At 33.9% G+C, this 24185-nt stretch overlaps 1 protein-coding gene across 4 annotated transcripts in view; it reads right to left on the bottom strand.

The window, feature by feature from the left end:
* LOC127855340 (substance-K receptor-like) overlaps positions 1-24185 on the bottom strand; it is a 126705-nt gene that overhangs the window by 22958 nt on the left and 79562 nt on the right. For all 4 annotated transcript variants that reach the window (XM_052390827.1, XM_052390828.1, XM_052390830.1 and 1 more), the window contains one exon: positions 2437-3286. In XM_052390827.1, coding sequence (XP_052246787.1) covers positions 2437-3208 — 772 coding nt within the window. In that variant the 5' untranslated portion in view covers positions 3209-3286. The remainder of the gene's footprint in view (positions 1-2436; positions 3287-24185) is intronic.

Below are 24185 nucleotides of genomic sequence, written 5' to 3'. Positions count from 1 at the left end.
AGACTCGTTTTTAACCCTTTGCATGCTGGGAAATTTGTCTTCTTCTAAAATGTCGTCTGATGAAATTTTAAAATTAGCATTTTCTTTGATTTTTTTCAAAGAATACTATCCGAATAGCAAACAGTTTGGATCCTGATGAGACGCCACGTTCTGTGGCGTCTCATCTGGATCCAAACTGTTTGCAAAGGCCTTCAAAATTCGGTTCCCGCACTGAAAGGGTTAATTATATAAACAAATTGACTTTTTTTGTTAATATGCTCTACAATTTTTTTTAACCAGAGGTTACAAAGATCTCAAAATTCTCTGCGCTACAAGGTTTTAATTTTGTAATCAAATATTAAGGACCATTCTTTCCACAAAAATGACATGCCATTGTAAATGAACAAATGTAAAATACACACACTTTTATTCAGAATAAGAGGATTTGAACAAATTCATGAAACGTGTTTATTTGTAGATATTTTTTAATGTAACACAAACTGTATTAGTGCTCTAAGGAGATGATTTAAATTGTTGACGTAGCTCAATACAACATACCAGAAATTAGTTTAATGCGACCGCAGATATAGTGATTATAATAACTAACTTTTTTGGTGTATGTAAAAAATGGAAGCCAAATAAACCATGTGTATTTTTTGTTTTGGTTTTTCACTTAAATGTTAACAATATTACTCAGAAAATTGTGGGATACTGATACTGTTATCCACAGGTGGTTAGCGTGTGGGTATGATATTAATAAGTGAAAACATCATTTTGCATGATAAACTATCATATTATAACGAAAAATCAACTTTTCTGAGAAAAAAATTTCTATCAAATATATTATATAACAAGGTATCCAACTCGAAATCACCCGAAAACGGGGTGCATCGTTTTGAACAGCCATTACTTCATCAATTTTGCAGCGATTTTCACCATCTTGGTCTTATTCAACACAAATGAATTTCCTTTCTGGAAATGTATATGTCTTGCAATATTTTTACAGATTATATATACTGGGTCAACTTTTAAGAAATAACATGATACACAACTTGCGTGACCCAGTTAACATGGATCAGACTGTATTCATGATTGAAATCTTCACTGAGCAAAGGGCATTTTCCCTGCAAAGTTCACGGACCTCGATACCATAATTCAATAAAACGTGTGAAAAAACATTCTTACCGTGCTTGCCGTTGCATTATGCATCAAAACTAACTGTCCAGCGCCGTTTGAAACCTTTGTTTACATACATTTCAACTAACTGACATTTTAAACACACAAGTGATTTCATTGGTCCAATGTGAAGGTGTGTCTTTACAACTGGAGATTTCGTTCATAAATACGGTCTGATCAAGGTCAAGCGAATTGTGTAACGTGTTATTTCTTAAAATTAGACCCAGCATGTGTAGAAATATAACAAGATATATACATTTCCAGAAAAAAAAAAATTTCTGCGTTGAATAAGACCCGGTTCATGAAAATCTTTGCAAAATTGATGAAGTAATGGCTGTTCAAAACGATGCATCCCGTATGCGGTTAATTTCGAGTTGGATACCTTGTTATATATATATATTTGATAGTGAATTTTTTTTTTCAGAAAAGTTAATTTTTCGTTATAATATGATAATTTATCATTCAAAATGATGTTTTCACTAATTAATATCATAGCCACACGCTAACCACCTGTGCTGTTATCAGCGCAAATTACCAAACATTTAATTTAACATTTAAAGTCTAAATGGCAAAGTGGAGGAGTTGTTTTTCCACTTATCATTTACTGGTAATAAAGATTACATTAACTGTGGTGTACTTTGCAGCATAAAAGTTCACAATAACTGCACATTGATATTGAATTGTGCATCCCTTTAGAGGATTTTTGCATAATCAATGTGTACTGGCTAATAATTTATGATTAGCCAAGCCGACTGATGGGTTAAATTAAACAATTTTATGTGTAATACTACATCAACAACAATATATCATTGTTTAGTTACTAATAAACAATGTTATTGCTATAAAAGACTAACTGGGACTGACAGAATACTTTTCCAATAAAATATTAAGCATGGCAAAGTGTTTTACTGTTACTGTAACAGGTTTATCATTTGAACAACTGTAACAAGTCATGTTTTATTTTACCACCTTAAAACATATTAACAGAACTAATGTTCACAGATTGATTACAATTTTCAAACTTTTTGGTAGAAATGCCAAAGCTAAAAGTATAGATAGATAATGTGACCAAAAAACAAACACCATGCTGACTTAGATAAACATTATGAATACCATGTCATAAATGATAACTATATCTGTTAAAATTGATTAAACCATAAAGCTATAGTAATGATGAAATAATAGTGTTTCAGTTGTTTTCAATCCTAATTGATGAAACACTGTAATTTGTTATAAAGGTAAATGACACTGGCCTAAAGAATATAAATAAGATCTACTAACCTAGTATTTGATCCGACTGCAGAGTGCTGTTTTTCCTTAGACGGACCGCGTGCTTTCTGAACTCTATGTACATCTTTGCGTAGGCGTAAACCATAACGGCGAGGGGCAACAAAATGTTTGTGCCACTGATGATAACATGGTGTAATTTCTCCGTCTTTGATATTGGGTAGACTGGACCGCATTGCATCGCTCCCGGTTTTATGACAACGTGGCTAAGAATGAACAGCGTTAGAATCGCGCACGTGATGGACCATATCCAAGCTGCCAAGCACATTATTAAAATTTTCCAGTGATTCAAAATGCGACTGAAAGGACGCGTTATGGAGACGTATTTATGTATGCTGATATACATCATTGTATGGATCGAACATATCAAACACACGCTATTGAAAAATCCATTGATCTTACACATCGTATCACCGAAGACCCAGCGGTCATTAATTAGTGTCGTTAACGAGAAAGGCATAAGCAGTAGACCTGTCAACAAATCCGCTATCGCTAAATTGACTAGAAACATGTTTGTCCGAGTCTGCATTCCTTTGTGCCTCCATACCACAATTATCACCATTAAATTTCCGACCAAAGAAAGTACCATCGAGATGACAATCCAAGTCGCGAATATGGACTTTTCTAGGATGTTCCAAGGTCGAGGAGTGATTATTTCAGGCCGTCCAGTGATATTGAGCATCCAGCTTAGATCCGTGTCATTGGCATGCATGGTAACCGTCGTGGGATCCCAAACAGTCATGTTTTCTAACGCTAACGGCATCATGGGTAGGTTATATCTTCACCAATGGTCTTATTACTTTCCAAAATACATCAATTTCAGTATCATTCAGTTGGCATCATTCTGTAAAAGAAGAAAACAAGAATTATTATCCCATTACACCAGAAATGCATTACCAGTATATGCAGTGCAAATCTCATAACACCAGAAATGCATTATCTGCAGTGCAAATCCCATTGAATCAGAAATACATTATCTGCAGTGCAAATCCCATTTTATCAGAAATGCATTATCTGCAGTGCAAATCCCATTTTATCAGAAATGCATTATCTGCAGTGCAAATCCCATTTTATCAGAAATGCATTATCTGCAGTGCAAATCCCATTTTATCAGAAATACATTATCTGCAATGCAAAATTTTAGATCATATTGCACTGAAGCGAGGAAAAGTACAAAAAACGCACATTTACCTTATCACTGATGGACATGATCGGTCCAAACTACAGTCTCAGTTAAGCTTATGTTAACAAAAATGTTCACATCTTGTTTGCAGATAACGCATATCATTGCACTCCTGAACACAGACTTTATGCAAATAATCCTGTTCTATCTGGCAATGCGGAAAATGCATCAGCTTTATTAACCCATTTATGTCCAGTGGACTCTCCCATCCTTCTAAATTGGATCAATTTATTTCCAAAAGTAGGGGTGTCTGGTATATTTATTGCTATATTTAGAATATTTCATAAAGAAATTCATTGAAGCAAACAGCGCAGACCCAGATGAGACGCCGCATTATGCGGCGTCTCATCTGGGTCTACGCTGTTTGCAATGTCCTTTTTTCAGGACGCTAGGCATAAATGGGTTGAGGTCACTACACAAAGCCTGTTTTATGGTTTCCCCACCAAATGTAAAACAAACATTAAGATATACTGGTACTGTAAAATCAATTGTATTCTCGCCACAACATATACTCTGAAACCATATTTTTTCCAGTTACATTTGTTAGAGCTAAAAAATTATCCAATCTCTATGTTAGTTTCTATGATTGTAAAACGTATGTTTTCAAAAATAAAATGTTATGAAAAAGAAACCCATATATAATATATTTGTCTGCACAAAATTTATTAAAAAAATAAAAAAAGGCCTTTTTTGTGGACACTAATTAGATCATGAGTTTTTGTTACAAATTCCAAATACAAATACAGGATACATAGTACACAATGTATGATAAAACATCTTGAGTTTAAAGGGGCCGTCCAACAGATTTTGGCATGTATTGAAGCATGTCATTAAATGCTTTATATTGATAAATTTAAACAATTGACCTTAAAATCTCAAGTAAAAAAACAAGATTAAATTTAAAACAAGAGCAGCGCATATGGGTTCCAACGCTCAGCTAATATTATAATAAATAAAATATTTTTTTATTTTTTTTAGAGGTCACAGTGACCTTGACCTTTGACCTAGTGACCCAAAAATGGGCATGGCAAGTAGAACTCATCAAGGTGCATCTAAATATGACGTTTCAATGTTGTATGTGGAAATACTTTGATTTTGGAGACAAATGTCAAGGTTTTCGCACGACGCGGACGGCAGACGGCGAGCTGGCTATGACAATACCTTGGGTTTCCTCCGAAAACAGCCGAGCTAAAAAAAGAAAAAAAGTAACCCTCAACAGGGCTCAAACCACTGACCCCTGGAGTCCTGGAGTAAAAAGTCTCCCGCCTAGACCACTCTACCATCCATGCTCATGCTTAGAGCGGATGTATTTTTTACCTATATAAGCAATCCTTGTAGTTTCCCTAAATATATCTACAACAACAGAACTTTCCAAACTATTCAATCGTTTCGCGTCGCACGACGCTTTATAATTTTCATGTTTTAAAATCGTCAAAAGATGCATATAATGGATATTTAAGAGCATGGTAAATGGTCAGTTTTACTATTTCCTCAAGCATATCATAACAAAAAAGAAAATTTGCAAATCTGAAACAACTTTTTTTAATTTTGTCAATTTACCAATCTGTTGGACGGCCCCAAGGCACCACAGGTTTATTTGCTATGCTTGATAAGTTTACAATTGTACGTATCTTAAAATGGATGCAGAAAGCAAAATATTTCCATTAATGTGATTGGACAGCCAATCTGTCCACTTGCAGCAAGGTTTATCAATTATTGGCTTTCATATTGCAACATCTGTTTCTTTTATTCACAAGTAATTTTCATTTGTGTACCTCTTGAATAGATCTTTCCAGAAACTGTCAATAAAACAAGGTAAAATTGCAAGTTTTTTCATTGAGTTTGCGTACCATGTGTGAAACAGTAATAATATTTTACTGAAAAAGGGCATATGGTTCACAATGCTTTCTGTTTGTCATGTGTGATTTCTGAAAATTTGTCCATTAAGAAATAATAAAAACAACAATGCTTATGAAGAGGGGTGAGGAGGAAGTGGAGGGGGGGGGGGGGGGGGCTCAGCATTTCGTCTTTTACAAATTAAAAAAACAACACACAACAAAAAGTAAACACCCATAATAACTTACAAAGAAATAAATAACTAATTACAGAATATTGGAAAATTATTGGGAAGTTCTTTAAAAAAAATACTTAAAATTACTTAAAATATATATATAACATTCCAAATAAATATAGCATATCAGCATCATTTTGATTCTTATCAGTGTAACATTACAAGCAATATTGGCGCGTTTGTATCTCTTAATGTTTCTTGCACTTTTAGCATTCGCGATTAAATGGCAAATATGAAAAGGTAGACTGCAAGGGGGGGGGGGGGGGGGGGGGGGGGTGGGGGGGGGGGGGGGAAATACTTTGATTATATAAGCAGTAACCTTTGGGGCTTAATGGCATTTTGTCTTCCTGAATAAAACATCAACATTCAACATGCATATCATTAGTGGAATATCAGGACAGATGGAATGTAGACAAATGGAATATTTTAACTCAATTGAGTATCATGTACTTTCATCTTTGCTTTTTACAGCTCCATTACTTTGCAAGCACACATATCAAAGCAGATGTAAGTGCCTGTTTTTCTTTATACTACTTTTTTTATGACAACAACCTGTAGTTTATAAATTATCATGTTGGGTCTTCAGCTGAAGGATTAAGCATCAGGAACATTCTGATAACCCTTTGCATGCTGGGAAATTTGTGGTCTGCTTAACCCTTTCAGTGCGGGAACCCAATTTTAAAGGCCTTTGCAAACAGTTTGGATCCAGATGAGACGCCACAGAACGTGGCGTCTCATCTGGATCCAAACTGTTTGCTATTCTGATAGTATTCTTTGAAAAAAATCGAAGAAAATGCTAATTTTAGAAATTCAGCAGACGACATTTTAGCAGAAGACAAATTTCCCAGCATGCAAAGGGTTAAATGTCCTCTGCTGAATTTCTAAAATTAGCATTTTCTTTGATTTTTTCTAAGAATACTATCAGAACAGCAAACAGTTTGGATCCTGATGAGACAGCACTGAAAGAGTTAATGGTGTTACCATCTACAAGTCAATGCCATGGAAAAACTTTTTTTAGAAACTTCATGTTACTATACAACAGTACTTTTTTGCTTGCGTCATTATAAAGCATTTATAAAAGCATTCCATATATTTGAGTCATTAAAAATAAGCAGTTCAGTTAACTTCTTTAAGTAGCAGCATATGATTTTTTTAAGCTGCATGATTGATAAAACAAACAATACTAGCAAAAGTATGGTAAAATTTACTAGAGGAGGGCTCTGATATTCACCAAGTAATTCTTTGGGTTAAGACTAAGAATAAAGAAATAGAGAATATTTGTTTGATTCGGTGGATAATCGATTTCAATTCACGAGTGATCATAGAAAATAATATTTTCATGAGTGGCGCAGCCATGAGTGAAAATATATTTTTTCTATGATCACGAGTGAATTAAAATTGATATATCACCGAATTCAACAAACTTTCTTTTTATTTTATGCTTTTTTCCCACAGTTTATATACATTGTTAAAGAGTTGAACTAAGGAATTTCGCTGGGATAATGACGTCATTTCGTCAAAAAAATGACGTCATTTCACAGTAAACAGTGAAAATTATTGATAATTTTCACTGATAATTTTCATTGTTTGAAACAGTGAAATTATCAGTTTTAATTCACTGATATTTCTCTGTAAACCACCGGAAAGCATTTAATAAAACTCTTTAAATTGATATATTCAAGAATTCCTTATAATTTGAATCAAATTTATGGCATTGACCTCCTCTATATTCATCAATCATCATGTAGAACATTTTGTTAATGAAAAAGTCATCAGTGTTAGCCTGTATATTACTTTAACACTGGATGTATTTTTCTTGGTTCCAAGTCTCATAATTCTTTATTCTTAATTTTTAAAATGGGTTGGTGAATATGGGTCCAGGGCCCAGATACTACCATCTTATATCATGAACGCTTTTTTGTGCCCTTTTTATGGTATTTATTACTTTATTTCATCAACGAAAGCATCATCCACACACAAAAAGATTAAATGTGTCTTGTTTGGTTTTTAAAATTAAATGACTTAAAAAAAAATTGTCATAGATTAAAAAAAAAACAACTATGCAACAAATGAATAACAATCCTGAACAATTTACAAATTATTCGTTCATTAATGGGTAATTATCATAAAAATATTTGGTCAATAATATTATATATTTGTAATGCTTATCCTAAATAATTTGGAAAAATATGTGTATTACTATTACATGGGTTTATAATTCGCTACATATACCTAAAGCATGCATTGCCCTGTGCTACATGTAATTCACCGAAGCTTTCACAGAGGTCCTATATTCTTGTCTTGCTATTGTTATTAGTTAAACTTAACAAAACATTATTGATTTCTTATCAAATATATTTAATGAGATATGTCATCAGTACGAAAATCTAAAAACAATTAGTCCCTTTCAACAGGCAATATTTTTAGCATACCACATTTGGATTTTGTTATATCAGTTTACAGTGAGTAAAGGTCGCTGTGGCGTAGTATGGTATTTGATCCCCACTGTGATAGCGTTCTTTAAATCTCCCCCTAGGCAACAAGAACTGGGTGAGACTGGTCCCAGGAAAAAGACTCAAGAGTGTTTCAAATAAGCCTTAGGCTTTCTATGCAATCCAGTTAAAATAAATTGGTTTAAACTAACAGTAATCCATTACATACTGGAAAGGTCACTAACAGAAAAACAACATTGAGTTCTGCAATTGCGTAACAATCCTCATCCAGCTGTTATATTCTATCAGTTTCTCTTGTATTCCATCACTGATTAACCCTTTCAGCGCTGGAACCAAATTTTAAAGGCCTGTGCAAACAGTTTTGATCCAGATGAGAGGCCACACAACGTGGCGTCTCAACAGGATCCAAACTGTTTGCTATTCTGATAGTATTCTTTGAAAAAAATCGAAGAAAATGCTAATTTTAGAAATTCAGCAGACGACATTTTAGCAGACGACAAATTTCCCAGCATGCAAAGGGTTAAGTTACCACTTAGATAAGTATTTTGATGCACTTGTAGTCCCTTGGAAAGTTGAATAAATTCAATTAAAGACCTTTCTTACTTGATTCAAGTGTTAAGGCTTCGATCATCTCCAACCCTTGCATACTGATGAGCAGAACAGAATGCAAGTTAATAGCAGGCTGTTCTGGTTTTATGCTGTTTGCACATAGCCATTTTAACTTTGCTTCTGAGAGTGAAAGGGTTAAACCATTCTCTTTGTTCATGATCTATGACTTGAATGACAGCAAGCCAGACGCAAAAGGAATGCGACACTGCACTGGCAGTATGTACAACACAAACATTGTATGCCTACAATGTTATTATATTTCCATTATTAGCAAACTGTTACGAAGAAAACAGCTGTTTCGTGTATTGCAAACATTTATTTCAGGACATATTGACGGATATATCACTCAGAACATTACAGAAAAATAACTGTCGAACAGTTTGTGCATGTTATTTCAGGTGCAAGGGCTTGTGTGGCAAATAATCTTTCACAGTGCTCGTCAACTTGAGCAAATCATGGCAAATAATCTTTCACAGTGCTCGTATACTTGAGCAAATCCAAAAAATCCTCTCCAGTAGGATCCTTATTCTTTCCATGAAGCAATGCTGCAGAGAAGTAAGCGTTAATGTTTTCACTATCAGTGAATTTTTTGTGCTTTATATTTTACAGTCTGTGCATTTTGGATTGGGAAAAAAGCGTGATAAACCATGTAATTGGGTGAAATGAAACACAATTAATATTATTATAAATGCAAGTATTCCAATTGTTTTTAAAAGCATGTTGACGTGCTTTTTTAAAATGTATGTCAAAAAAGGGCTACACAATTATATTTCTGTATATTAAACTCAATAAACCAATTATTTATTTAATTTATTGGAAAAAATTGGCATCTTTATGGGGAAAACAATATGTAAGATGCTGTTATTTTGGGCAAAAAAAGTCACTGATTATGATTATTGTGGCCAAAGTCTACATCTTTGTCACCATCATCATGAGGGTCAACACGTACATGAATGTAAAGGCAAATCACACAAACTATTAGCCATAATGGTTTACATCGTAATTGGCTGTGAATATGTACGGGGAACTTACACAGAGAGTGACTTTCAATATATAATCTATATTTTATACTCAATTTAGTAACATACATTCTGTTGAGTCCTGGGGAGAAAACAAGCAAATTTGTTGAATTGATATCCCCCGCCAATATACTTCTGGACACAAAAAGTTGTCTGGACAGATGGACAACACCAACGACATCATCCTCTTATCCATATATATACTCCTACCAAGTTTCAATGAAATCCGTCAAAGCACTTCCAAGATATGGCTCTGGACACACAAAAAAAGCATTTTTTCAAGATTCAAAGGGCCATAACTCCGTTATTATCCTATTATCCGATGGCGTACAATGCAATTTGGTGTGCATCATCCTTTTTATCTATAAATATACTCATACCAGGCAAGTTTCAATGAAATCCGCCTAAGCACTTCCAAGATATGGTTCCGGACACAAAAAAACATTATTTCAAGATACAAAGGGCCATAACTCCGTTATTAATAGATGGTGTACAATACCACTTGGGGTGCATCATCCTCTTATCCATATATATACTCAAACCAAGTTTCAATGAAATCCGCCAAAGCACTTCCAAGATATGGCTCCGGACACAAAAGTGCTGGACGGAAAGACGGAAGGACAGAAAAACGGACGGACAACGCCAAAACAATATCCCTCCGCCTATGGTGGGGGATAAAAAGTTGCCAAAACAACATCTGCGGTGATCACCAAGTTAATTTAACTATCATACAGATATGTTAAGAAACATTACAGTTCAGTGAAGGAATTGGATGGAAGCAAACATCTAACTGATTGCAATAACATTTGAATTCAAAAGCAACTGAAATAAACAAACAATTATTATACTATGGTATTACTTAAAACACAAAAGCACAGTCATGGACTGTACTCAAGTTAAATTTAAAACACTGTGACCAAATGGTAAATGTTATTAACACACAAAATGGAAATTTATAGATTTTTAGTTTGGTAAGAATTCCAGTTTGGAGTGTCTGATATAAAGAGAACAATAGGTTATTGCCCCATTGTTGTGTAAATTATATCAAGTGAGGCTTTAAGAATAATTTTAAGAACATCGATATATAAAAACTATAATAAAATCTTACGTAATTTAGTAAAACAGCATGGACTCTACAGTCAAGTTGATAACAATCCACACAGGATGAAGCAGGAGGGGAACATTCAAAATACAGATTCCATCAAATTGTACCATTTATTCATGGGGCCAGTTTTATAGCTTCATATCTTTCAAACAGTTCATGCCAAATCTATTAAGATAATATTGCAAATTTTCACATCATATTGCCACCAAGACCAATTACCCATTAACCCTTTCAGTGCGGGAACCGAATTTTAAAGGCCTTTGCAAACAGTTTGAATCCAGATGAGACGCCACAGAACATGGCGTCTCATCAGGATCCAAACTGTTTGCTATTCTGATAGTATTCTTTGAAAAAAATAGAAGAAAATGCTTATTTTAGAAATTCAGCAGACGACATTTTAGCAGAAGACAAATTACCCAGCATGCAAAGGGTTAATACTCAGCAAAATCATGACTGTATTGGCTTTTTGGCACAAATTATATCACATCAGTTCTGATGGCAAAGAAAACTTTGCAATAAAGAACAGTGTTTTGTTTATTAACCCTTTCCCTCTCAGAAGCTATTAGTAATATTGACTATGTGCAAACAGCATAAAACCATAAAAGCCTGCGAGTCACACGCAGTCTTAGATTGGTTACCTCCCCTTATCTTTCGCTACTCTCTATATAGGGATCGGTACAAGCTAATTTTACCGGTCCAAAATTGGACCGGTTATTTTTAGAAACATATCAGGAGAAATAATCGTGTACCATTTCCGGTTTATTTTCCCGAACTTTTTGACAGCTGACAGGTAAGAATGAAAGCTCGTTCTAGTCAAATAAGATTCATAATACATATTCAGCTTGAATACTAAATGATATATTATATCCTCGAGTTACTTAAAAGTGGAAATTCTTAATTTGTGAACATGTGAATTTTTGTATTTGTAGTTATCAACGAAATGATAGAGAGATTAAAAAAAAAAATACAGGGAATGCCGCGCGCGAACCATAACATTGTAACGTCACGTCACGAACCGAGCTACCGATTGGTCTTCTCGTTATCCAATTAAAATCGCCGATACATTAGCCTGTACCTGTTGTATATTATAGTCAACGAAGTCAATGGTTATATTCAACGGGGGACCAGTTAAACGCAGTCTGTTCAGGTTTCATGCTGTTTGCTGCTCATCAGTATCTTAGGGTTTGAAATTACGCCTTTAAAACTTGAATCTAGTAAGAAAGTTCTTTAACTTTCTAAGGGACTACAAATGCTTCAAAATATGTATCTAATTGGGACTGGGGTAAAGTGTCATCACTCATCAATATGGGCGAACCATTTTTGACTAATGAGATATCTCTACTTCTCACTCTTAGTTGAGTGTAACCTATTTATTTAAGCTCAATTGCATTGAATGCCAAAGGCTTATAGAAATATTATCAAGTTTCCGTGATAGAACTTGTACATTTATTTATGTCTTTTGGGGGAGATCTATCAAAACAGCGCTCACACAGTGGGAATCGAACCAATGAATTTCACATCACGAGGCGGACACCACATCCACTATGCCATGGCAACCAGCAAATTCTTACTCCGGATTCTTTTCCTATATTCTAGGCATTTGACAGCATATGGGAACCTGAGTCCCTTTTGATTCAACTAGCTGCTCAGTGGCCAGGTATTTTTCTGACAAATATATGAAAAATGCAATTTCTAGTTTCAGATTTTTTTCTGCATGAAATGTCCACCAATTTGGGAAAAACACATTTATTAATTTAATGTACTTTTTATAATTATTCAAATCAAAAGAAGAAAATCATATAATTTATAGTAATCCCTTTTCTTTTGGACGTGATTAAAATAAAATTGAGAAGTAATAATCATATGCCACTTCATGGAACAATTTTTTTTCAAATTTAGATTTTTGTCTTAAATTTTTAGCATTTTGTTTTGGAAAAGGGTGCATTGAATGGACCTGTAGATACAGCTGAAAAAGGCCTACAAGCAAATGACTTCATTTATCTTAATATTAAGCCCCCATGCAAGACTGATTTAACCCTGGATCACCTTTAAATGCAAATCATAAAATAATATTTTGTTCTAACATTTATTATTCAGGCCTTTTCCTGGCTATTTTGGGAAAAAATGCAATTTCAGGATTGAAATCTCTTTATAATATTTCAAATTAGAAGGACAAAATCATATAAGTAAAAGTTATGATTTGTTAGATGTAATTGAACTAAAATTGACATAGCTAATCATTTAACAAATAAATTTTGTGTGGAAATCGAAGAAAAAAACAACAAAGTTGGATTTGTATTGTTTACAAATTTGGTTTGGGAATGGGTCTTTTAAATGGACCTTTAGATATGCCAGGAAAAGGCCTGTTATTTAACCCTTTCAGTGTGGGAACCGAATTTTAAAGGCCTTTGCAAACAGTTTGGATCCAGATGAGACGCCACAGAACATGGTGTCTCATCAGGATCCAAACTGTTTGCTATTCTGATAGTATTCTTTGAAAAAAATCAAAGAAACTGCTAATTAAAAAAAATCAGCAGACGACATTTTAGCAGACAACAAATTTCCCAGCATGCAAAGGGTTAATGTATAATATGATCATAACTATTACGACCCTTTACCAAATTTCTCTCTTCAACTTTCAGCCTCTTCCAGATTGATGACAAGAACACCTCAAAGATCTGGGAATTGTAGAGCTCAGCAGAGTATTATATAATGAGGTGTGAGCACCCTGGTATCTCTAAGACAGCTAAATGCCTTCATCACAGGAAGGCTTATCAGGGGCTTATAATGGTTGAAGCGTTTTATCAGCAGGATACAAGACACCTGTAGAAAAACATGTGTATTACATTGCGTAATGCAAATAACTTGTGCGAGATGTTATAGTAATAGAATCATTTTAGGGTTGCAGGACTTACACAATTAAATACACCCAAATACACCCTGAAATACACCCAAATACGCTTAAAATACCCTAACCCTAACCTAACCCTAACCTGCCAAAATTATGAGTATTTGGGTATTTTGAGCGTATTTGGGTGTATTTGGGTAAATCGTGCTGCCCATCATTTAAGCTTTATTCTGGGAAAGCTGAGTATGATGCATGTGCATTATAATGTTGTCCCAGATAAGCCTTACTAGGTAGGACACTTTCCTCTTTTATGGTATTTTTCATTTAAAGGAAGTATCTTTGTACATTGATACAGCTTAAGCGGAAAGTTAACCCTTTCAGTGCGGGAACCGAATTTTGAAGGCCTTTGCAAACAGTTTGGATCCAGATGAGACGCCACAGAACGTGGCGTCTCATCAGGATCCAAACTGTTTACTATTCTGATAATATTCTTTGAAAAAAATCGAAGAAAATGCTAATTTTAGAAATTCAGCACACGACATTTTAGCAGACGACAAATTTCCCAGCATTCAAAGGGTTAAGCGGAAAGTTTAGTTCCTGATTAACCTGTGCAGTCTCAGGTTTTCCCTTAGAAAGGTTTATATTAAGGTTACAGACCTGTTGTAAATATGGGGTAAAACTTTCGACTTATCAGGAACATCACTTTTTACTACACTGGATTTTCGTTAAGAAGAGACTTCCTTTTATAAATTGAAAACCATAAAGGAGGAAGGAGTCGATCTGGATTCGGCTGTGTGGACTCAGGCCATGCTTATCTTGGATGACACTTTACAAACAAGCATTAACCCTTTGCATGCTGGGAAATTTGTCTTCTGCTAAAATGTTGTCTGCTGAATTTCTAAAATTAGCATTTTCTTTGATTTTTTCAAAGAATACCATCAGAATAGCAAACAGTTTGGATCCTGATGAGACGCCACGTTCTGTGGCGTCTCATCTGGATCCAAACTGTTTGCAAAGGCCTTTAAAATTCAGCTCCAGCGCTTTAAGGGTTAAAACCAGTTTTTTTCCAGAACGTTACTCATTTGAAACATTTAGCTCACCAAAATTAACCTGGTACTGACCTTTATGCATGAATATATTGAATGACCTTGACAAAGATAATTAACTTCCGTACTGGAAGCAATTTTAATTGATTTAAGGGTACCTCACTAATTGTATTATTATGGTCTCATTTACAAACTTGTGAAAAAGTGCATGATATAAACTTAATGCAAATATAAGAAATAATCATTTGCGAATGGAGTTCACTAGGGCATTGGTCAATGTTGTTGCTAGGCGTTGGTCAATGTTGTTGCTATAATATGGTTATTTACATACACTTTTGTTGCGTAATTTAATTACAATTTGTAAAGCAATTCATAACAAAGCAATTGATGCTCACTTTTATTTTCCATTTTTAATTTTCTAACAAATTTAGCTAAAGTTCTTTTTTTCAAATGAGTAGCTATTTTAAATACACGAGTCAACCTAGCTGTTAGCCTAAATGTTTCAATAAAGTACCCAGTTTCGAATATAAGCTGAACTAAACTTCGGAAAACGGGACAACCATATTTTTATGTTATTTATTCGTGTCAGTGTATTATCATGTCAACTTTTGAAAGATTCACTTAATTTGTAGAATCTGTGCAACACATGAGTGAAAGATTTTGTACAGTTTTTTCACAAATAATGTAATTTGCATCAGGTATTATAAATACGTATTAATTTGTTTTCAACATCTTGCAAGATGCCGCCACGCGTGTTTTCATTTTCACTGAGCTGTGTGCGCGTGCGTTTCCAAGTGTATGTCAGGTACTTATGGGCCTGAGGCTGAATTACGTGTCTGGACCTGAAGTATAAGTCCCAGCACTTCTTCTTATTTAACCCTTTCAGTGCAGGAACCGAATTTTGGAGGCCTTTGCAAACAGTTTGGATCCTGATGAGACGCCACAGAACGTGGCGTCTCATCAGGATCCAAACTGTTTGCTATTCTGATAGTATTCTTTGAAAAAAATCGAAGAAAATGCTAATTTTAGAAATTCAGCAGACGACATTTTAGCAGAAGACAAATTACCCAGCATGCAAAGGGTTAACTTACAAGACTCAGGAAAGTTGGGACAAATTTTGAATTTTATTTAAGCTGCAATTTCCTGCTATTTGTGTTTTTATGAAAGGCATTCAACTGTGGAGTGGTCTTGTGCTGCGGGTGGAAACCAGAGTTTTAGTAGGAAACCCCACCTGTTCTGTATGGTAACCACTGACCAAGCTCTTGTGTGCTGCAAAGGGTGAACCCGAATCGCCTAGGTGAGAAGTGCATCTGTACCAGCCACCATGGAGAGCCATTGTTAATTTTAATGCAAAAGTTGTTGTTTTTATTGTTCAATCACTAATATTTATAAGCACCATACATGCCAATAAATGTGTACAAAATTGTAACTTAACCACCAGTTCTTAATCTCAATCATTTTAATTTAAATAAAAGGAAAGTCAAAGACAGTAAAAGGCAATTCATTCTCACTATCTTTAGAGTAGCTCCCTTTTGTCACAAATATTGGCAATGCAAAAAATGGAAGTTTTTTAGTTTCTTATATTGCAACATGCATATTTTTATATATTTGGATATAAATATATTTCAGAAAACTTAACATACATATTGAACGAGCAATTTATAAAAAAAACAACCATATATGCTGTTCTTTCAGCTGTCTTATAACTTAAAAAAAAAATTGACATTCAGAAATCCATAAATAATTTGGAAATGAATTTAAAGATAGTGAAGGCTTATAAGACAGGTTACCAACTTTTAATGCATTTTTAGGATAAACATTCCCATCTTATCATGAAAATGTGTTATGTAAGATATTAAAGTAGATTATAGTTTGGCATTGATAATGTAGACATAGACATAAGGTAACATTATTAAACGTCAACATGTCGGTATGTAACTTAACATTATGAAGCTCAAATTCTGCACATCTTCATAACAATGATGCTTCTTTATGACTGTTCTGTACATTTTAGATTTCCATGTCATTGATTTGATTGACATTTTCACTTACAGATACATGTAATATGATTATTCAAATATTATACTTAAATTATATTCATTGGAATATTTGGAGATACAGTAATTTAGTCAATGAAATCTTCAGACATACTGCAATCGTTGAAATGAAAGTGAAAATTTTCTTAAACATTACTATCCCCTCTTTTGTATCCCTGTTGTCTATGTATAGTTCGTTTATTGGAACCTTACAGATTTTTCCTAAGCAATGTAAGGCAATTATGTTTAGAACTGTTGAAGGTGTGAACAAACAAACAGCCAAGGTTGGCAAAGGGAATTACTGAATGTGGGGGTTCTGGCACGATGCCTTCATCTCAGGATGGCTTATAAACAGTAATGTTTTAGGAACAACATCAGCAAAACAGTCAAGCAGGTTTTTTTCATAAAAAATCAGCTCCGGTTACGGGCCCCCTTCCCATTTGGAAAAAATTGTAAATTTTACCCAAATGCAATCTAAAAATATTTTGTTTATATCTCAACATTTTGTTACTTTCCCATCCAGCTATATAAGTTCAACATAAGTAAATATAATGCTGAAACCACTTTATTCTTAATTTTAAAGTATTTTGTTAACAAAACAACAACAACACTAATATATAAATTTTTCTCAAAACGCCTCAAATTTTCCCAATCCAAAGGGACCCAGCCCCATTCCCAAAATGGTGAAATAAAACACTATCAAGACACCTGTAGAAACACCTTCTTTTATGGTTACATGTTACATTTTCCACATAACAATGTCAGCGATACTTAAAGGGATCTTTTCACGGTTTGGTAAATTGACAAATTTGAAAAAAGTTGTTTCAGAATCGCACATTTTCGTTTTAGTTATGATATTTGTGAGGAAACAGTATTACTGAACATTTACCCTAGTCCAATATAGCCATTATATGTATCTTTTGACGATTTGAAAACCAAAAAATTATAAAGCGTTGCAATGCGAAACGATTGAATAATTTGGTGAGTTCTGTTGTTGTCGTTTAAATTTACGAAACTACGAAGATTTCTTATATAAGGTATAAAATACTTATACTGTGTATACCCGGCGGAATAGCCGAGAGGGCTAATGCGTTTTTACTTCAGACTAACTCCAGGACTCCGGCGGTCACTGGTTCGAGCCCTGGTACCAGCTACTTTTTTTTCCTTTTTTTAATTTTATTCTTGATTTTTTACTGGAGCTTTTAATATCCAATGTTTACATTTATCAATATAAGGCATTTAATGACAAACCTCAAAATATGCCAAAATCTGTGAAAAGGCCACTTTAATCACTTCAAATAAGGGTTATAGTCTTGAGCATAATTGAAATATTTAGACTTGCACTGGTTGTGAGGAGATAGAGAAAGACTATTATTACATTAGTCAACAAAATATTTAGAGACACTATTGCCATTGAACTGTGTTAAGAAATACTATAGTGACATTGAATACATGTAGAGAAACTAAGTAAAGACGGAGGCATCATAATTGCCTCATTGGTGCAAGATTTCAAGGTACTGTGTGACATTGACTTTTGCATCAATGGGGCAAATTATTATTTTAAATTGTACTATACACATTCAAATTTAAGCGACTTGTGTACCAACTGGGCCATTTTTTAGTGTGTATTTTTACTTAAGTCCTAAAATTTCCAGACCATGGGACAGAATAGAATTAAGGTAGAATAAAAAAATAACAAGCACATTGGTTGAATTGAAATCACTCCTAAAAAATAAAATTTGTGGCAGACGGACCAACCGACAGACAGACGGACAAACAACGCCAATTCTATATGGCCCAATTGGGTCTCGAATCAGTGTCCTTTGGATTAAACACCCGGAAAATATTTATTATCATTTGGCCTGTGTGACGAGCAAATTTACACTTAGGAAAATCTTCAACTGCATCAAACGTTTGTTTTGAACATATACAAGTTGCTGCGTTAACAAAAAAAAAACATTGGCCTCTTCCCGATCTGATGGATACTTTTGCATTCTTCTAAAAGAGAGTTTATACCAAGGAGGTGGCACTTAAAGGACAGGAGATGGCGCCAATGCACTTCTCTAAGTGTTCTTTAATGTTTAGAATCTGTGACAACAAGATGGAAAATTGTCTTCTTGACAATCTGTCAATAAGTCCTTTTAATATGTATTGATTACAAGGAAGCATGAACTATTTCAAGAGGTAATGTTTTTCATTGAACTGTTGAAAGATAATAGAGAATCATTAAAAATATGTTGAGCTGCTATAATTATAATTACTGAAGTATGGAGATAGTTAATGGAATCTATTTTAACTACCTCGGTATATCTTCCATCTTGACAATCCTGACCATTATAAAATGCGTTCAAACGATCTTTGCATAATTAAGGCACCAATTAATTGCATAAACACAACTTACTATTGACAGTATGCAATCGTATTACAAATATTCTAATTGCATATCAAACACATAATTGCAACGCAAATATGCACCATATTTGCATGGCTGCTCCAAGTCCTTACAAATGACATACTGGTATTTGAACATCATCGTCAGATCACCATCACCTTTTTTACTCCCCGAGATAACAAGTTGCCTTGACGCACAATGTTTGTACAATTCGAATTTTATTAAAAACAGACATATGCAATTAATCTAAAAATGATCAGAATGGCAAATATTTCCCTGGAGACTGCTGCTATTTTAAGCAAAGCAATTCAATTATGTACATCACTTCAAATAATTATTGCGTTAATTGTACTTCATTTTAGCCCTTGCAATTGATGGAAATGCTTTTTATATTGGATGCCTTAATTTAAACTTACCTCCAATGTTGAGATCTCATGGAGAAAGCTTGACATTTCTCAGCTTGTACAGAACAACTTTAATTTTAAATTCTTGTTAAAAAAAATGACCATAATAACATATTTAGTGAGGTACCCTTAAATGAATTAAAATTTCTTCCAGTACAGAAGTAAATTATCTTTGGAAAGGTCATTTAATCATAATATTCATGCATAAAGGTCAGTACCAGGTTAATTTTGGTGAGCTATATCTGTCAAATAAGCCACGTCCTGGAAAAAAACTGGTTTTAATGCTCGTTTGTAAAGTGTCATCCAAGATTAGCATGCATTTCTAAGCTATTTCTTATTGTTGTCTTTGTAATATAAAATGTCTCAAACAAGTAGTTTAAATTAGATGCTAATGTACTTGCATCAACCTTTGCATTTTACACGTAACCTTTGATCTGAAAATTTCCCTTAACCCTTACAGTGCGGGAACCGAGTTGTGAAGGCCTTTGCAAACAGTTTGGATCCAGATGAGACGCCACAGAACGTGGCGTCTCATCTGGATCCAAACTGTTTGCTATTCTGATAGTATTCTTTGAAAAAAAATCGAAGAAAATGCTAATTTTAGAAATTTAGCAGACGACATTTTAGCAGACGACAAATTACCCAGCATGCAAAGGGTTAAATGCAAAGATATGATTTCCTTTAGAAGCTTAAAATGTAAAACATACCGACCTAGATCTTCATATTTGGCACCTTAAGCATGATGGGGGTTGAGCGTGAAATTGTTGAAAAAGTTCTGCTCCACATTTCTATATTTTAATACATTAGTTTCACGCGCAACTCATGATCAGACATGACTTGCGACTTTCTCCTCCATTTCCTGTAGGAAACATAACTTGGCATGACGACATTGCACAAATAGTGCCACAATATCTCGTATCTGTTTATGCTTGTTTAAACAGGATTGGCATAAGCTTGTATTTTTTCATATTGCGATAACGTGCCAAAACGTTTGAATTGTAATATTTATGATATTTAAAGCTTTTATTTAAAATTAGATGACATACAAACCATACTTTTTTAACAACACTTAAATAATAATGTTAATAAAAAAACAAGCAATTTAAGCAAGTTATTCTTAAAAGAAAATTATGATTTTTTTAGAGCCTGAAACACACCCAAGACATTCCTGGCAACAATGCAGTCACCACATTTAATATGCTACATGATAACTTTAACAATATGATCAAATAGCTGCTATGTGTTAACTAACCAAGTGACTCATTTCTATTTATAAATATTTTCTAATATGACCTTTTTAAAATTCAATATTTAAATACTCAAATGACATGGTATACTTTAACTCTTTCAGTGCTGGAACCGAATTTTGAAGGCCTTTGCAAACAGTTTGGATCCAGATGAGACGCCACAGAAAGTGGCGTCTCATCTGGATCCAAACTGTTTGCTTTTCTGATAGTATTCTTTGAAAAAAATCAAAGAAAATGACAATTTTAGAAATTCAGCAGACAACATTTTAGCAGACGACAAATTTCCCAGCATGCAAAGGGTTAGTTGATCCTCCCCTCCCTAATTGGGCAGTTTTATTTCCATGAAATATTAAATATATTTCTGTAAACATTGTCATCTGATTACATAAACTGAGTAGATGCAGGCTTCCGGAAAAGTCCCAAAAAGTGCATGTCAATCGGACAGGCTAATGGAAAAGTAAGCCTGTCCGGACAAAAATTCACCTGCCCAAACAGGGCGAGTTTATAACTGAAGAATTAAGTTAAGTTTAACTAATATTTATTTCAATGTGCAGCCTGTGTATAATTACACTCGATAAAGTTAAACAAAACACTTGCATGTTCTAGCGTTGGCTGGAAGTTTACCCAGGGTGACATGAATTGGCTTCTAGTTACCCTCAGGTGACTTGTGGTCCATTTCAGGTCGACAATGACCCATTAGCATTGAGCTTTATTATCATAGTATTGAACCTCCTCATAGTATCATGACTTTAACCAAAAACCTTCAATAAATGCTGGAACATTATTGTGTTGCTGTTTTTTTCAATTTTTAGAAGTTTTAATTTATTTGATGGTTATCAATGATTATAACTGCAATTATTTTTATGATTTCCGGTGTTCATTGAAAAGTAGGCCATGATTATTTCAGGGTGATGCTATGATTTTTAAATTATGTAACACACAATTATGTAAGTTTGTTTAAGTAGTATTAGTAGTTTATCAAATGTTTTATATGCCACTTATTTTTTAATAAAATGTAAAAAAACTACAAACAAATGAGTAAGAGTTTTGTTTTCCTTTCGAAAAAAACAACAAAGGGAGAGCACTCTTAAGAACTAGTGACGCGTTAGTGTACTCTTCTTAATGAAAAAAAGGCTAGAAATTTACGAAAAGAGTGATTCTAAAGGGGTTTTTTCGTTCTTTTGGCAAGTATTAAAGACTTTTCAGTATTTAGTCATAATTTGTTTGGCCTGTCACAAGGACCGGCGATATTAGAAACTTCGCCGGACCGTAAAGAATTTTGCCGGACAAGACCGGACAAGACCGGCGGTCCGGTCTTTTCAGGAAGCCTGCAGATGCTTAATAAATGTGTTCATTATAGGTTTTACCAATCCATCATACACCTAGAACCTAAGGCACTTTGAGAAAGTACAACACCACGGCTTGTAACCTCTTGCCCAACCTCTTTTTGTAGGCAAATTGGAAAAAGAGCCATTATTACTAAATTTTTAGCTCGAGAATTAGACAAAACTCGCAATCGTGTTAGGGCCTCTAAGAATTTTATTTTAATTTATAGTAAGCTAAAATTCAAGTGCTACAAAACTAAGACTTCAAATTTATACCAATTGTCCTTATTTTAAGATAACAACCTTAAATTGTCAATTTAAAAATAAAATTGAACATCAATTGGAATGTTTCAATTACTTTGCCTAGCATTTAAATTATTCACAAAGTTAATTGACATCCATTAAACAGACACATTAAACATTGCATTTGGTTCCTTTTCAAAATGCTTCCAAATCTATGTGGAACAAGTGATTACCAGCCGTGCACCAAAAGTAACTTTTGGCTGCTGAAAAAAGAACAAGACCCCCTATCAATTATTATTAGGCTTTACAATCATTTAATGCATCAAATAGATGTTTCCCACTTTGTATCTAATCCAAGAGATTTTACCCATGGCTAATTAGAAGACCAATAAGCAGAAACAAAACCACCATTATTTCTCCCACTTGTTATTTTGCTATATAGTACAAACATTTCTCTGTTATAACAATAATAAATTCTTTGAATCTCCAGGACAGAAAAAAAATCTTTGAAGACACTTAATAGGTGTGAAGTTACTTATGTTTATAACAGGCTGTTTCAGTTTTCATGATGAAGATTCCTTGTAAAATACTTTCATAAAGTTTTATTACAATGTAACCTGTATAATAACTTAAAACCTTTGAATTTGAGTTAAATTTACAGTAAATGTCTTCGAAGTTACTTGAAAAGATTTAGGTTTTTAAGAAACTGTAGATAGAATATTATTTGTCAGACATTATTCGCCCTCTAAACCATTAAATCAAATGTCAAACCAACGTTTAAGTGCAAAGTCTAATATCAGACATTAAAAACAAGAAATATCTTTAAAAAAGATATACGGCGTAAATAGTTTAATGAATGAGATCAAGGATAGCGAATGTCTTTTTCTGTGCAGTTCTTAGCTGCATCACACGCAGTACGGGATGTTACGGGGAGTTTTCGCGGCTTATTTTACATTATAACATATTGCTGGTCATAAACCTATAGATACAAAACAGAAAACCAAAAGAAGAATGGAAGTGAAATTTAAACATATGAGTCAACCGGCCACACGAGAACAAACCTGTTTTAGTGGTCTGTCGGGCATTGCTATTTGATTCGATTATTAACAGTATCGAGAATCATCGTGCTCATGCTTAAAGTGATATTATGGGCATTTTGCACTGTTGAATTGAGCTGAAAAGAATTAACAGGTCAAAATAGTTAGTTAAAATGTGGTTACTGATCAATTATCTGCAACTCACCTTGCTACCAGTTGTTTATAAAAATATATTTTATATTCGATATTCTTACGTGACCCACCCAGTCCTGTAAGCCGAAATGATCCGTAAAACAATATTGTGTCTTTGTGTCGTATGAACAAATCTGCACTAAAACTAAATTTAGGTTCAACTCGTAAACGCATGATCAGTTGTCAAATGAAAGTACGGTTAATATTCAAATGCATTATTTTTCTCTTTCTGGTATATTGTTTTAGTATGTTGATGCTGCATTAATTACTATAAGTGTATATGAAGTAGAAACATCAAAAATAATCAACGGTTGCGATAGACACCTATAAACTGTTACATGCTCATAATATCACTTTAGTACATTAGGCAATATGGTGGAATAATTATTGTTAAATTTATTAAAAATAATATTTATCATTGTATTGTTGAAAACACATTAAGAATCTATTATTGACATACCATAATTATATTGCTGAATATCTTCTTTTAACATATTTCTGGTCTAAAGAAAATTCCAGGTCACCTAGTTCAC

This window comes from Dreissena polymorpha, chromosome 13 (genome assembly GCF_020536995.1).
Source record: "Dreissena polymorpha isolate Duluth1 chromosome 13, UMN_Dpol_1.0, whole genome shotgun sequence".
NCBI classification, from domain to species: domain Eukaryota; kingdom Metazoa; phylum Mollusca; class Bivalvia; order Myida; family Dreissenidae; genus Dreissena; species Dreissena polymorpha.
This window is presented reverse-complemented; position numbering and strand designations above follow the sequence as displayed.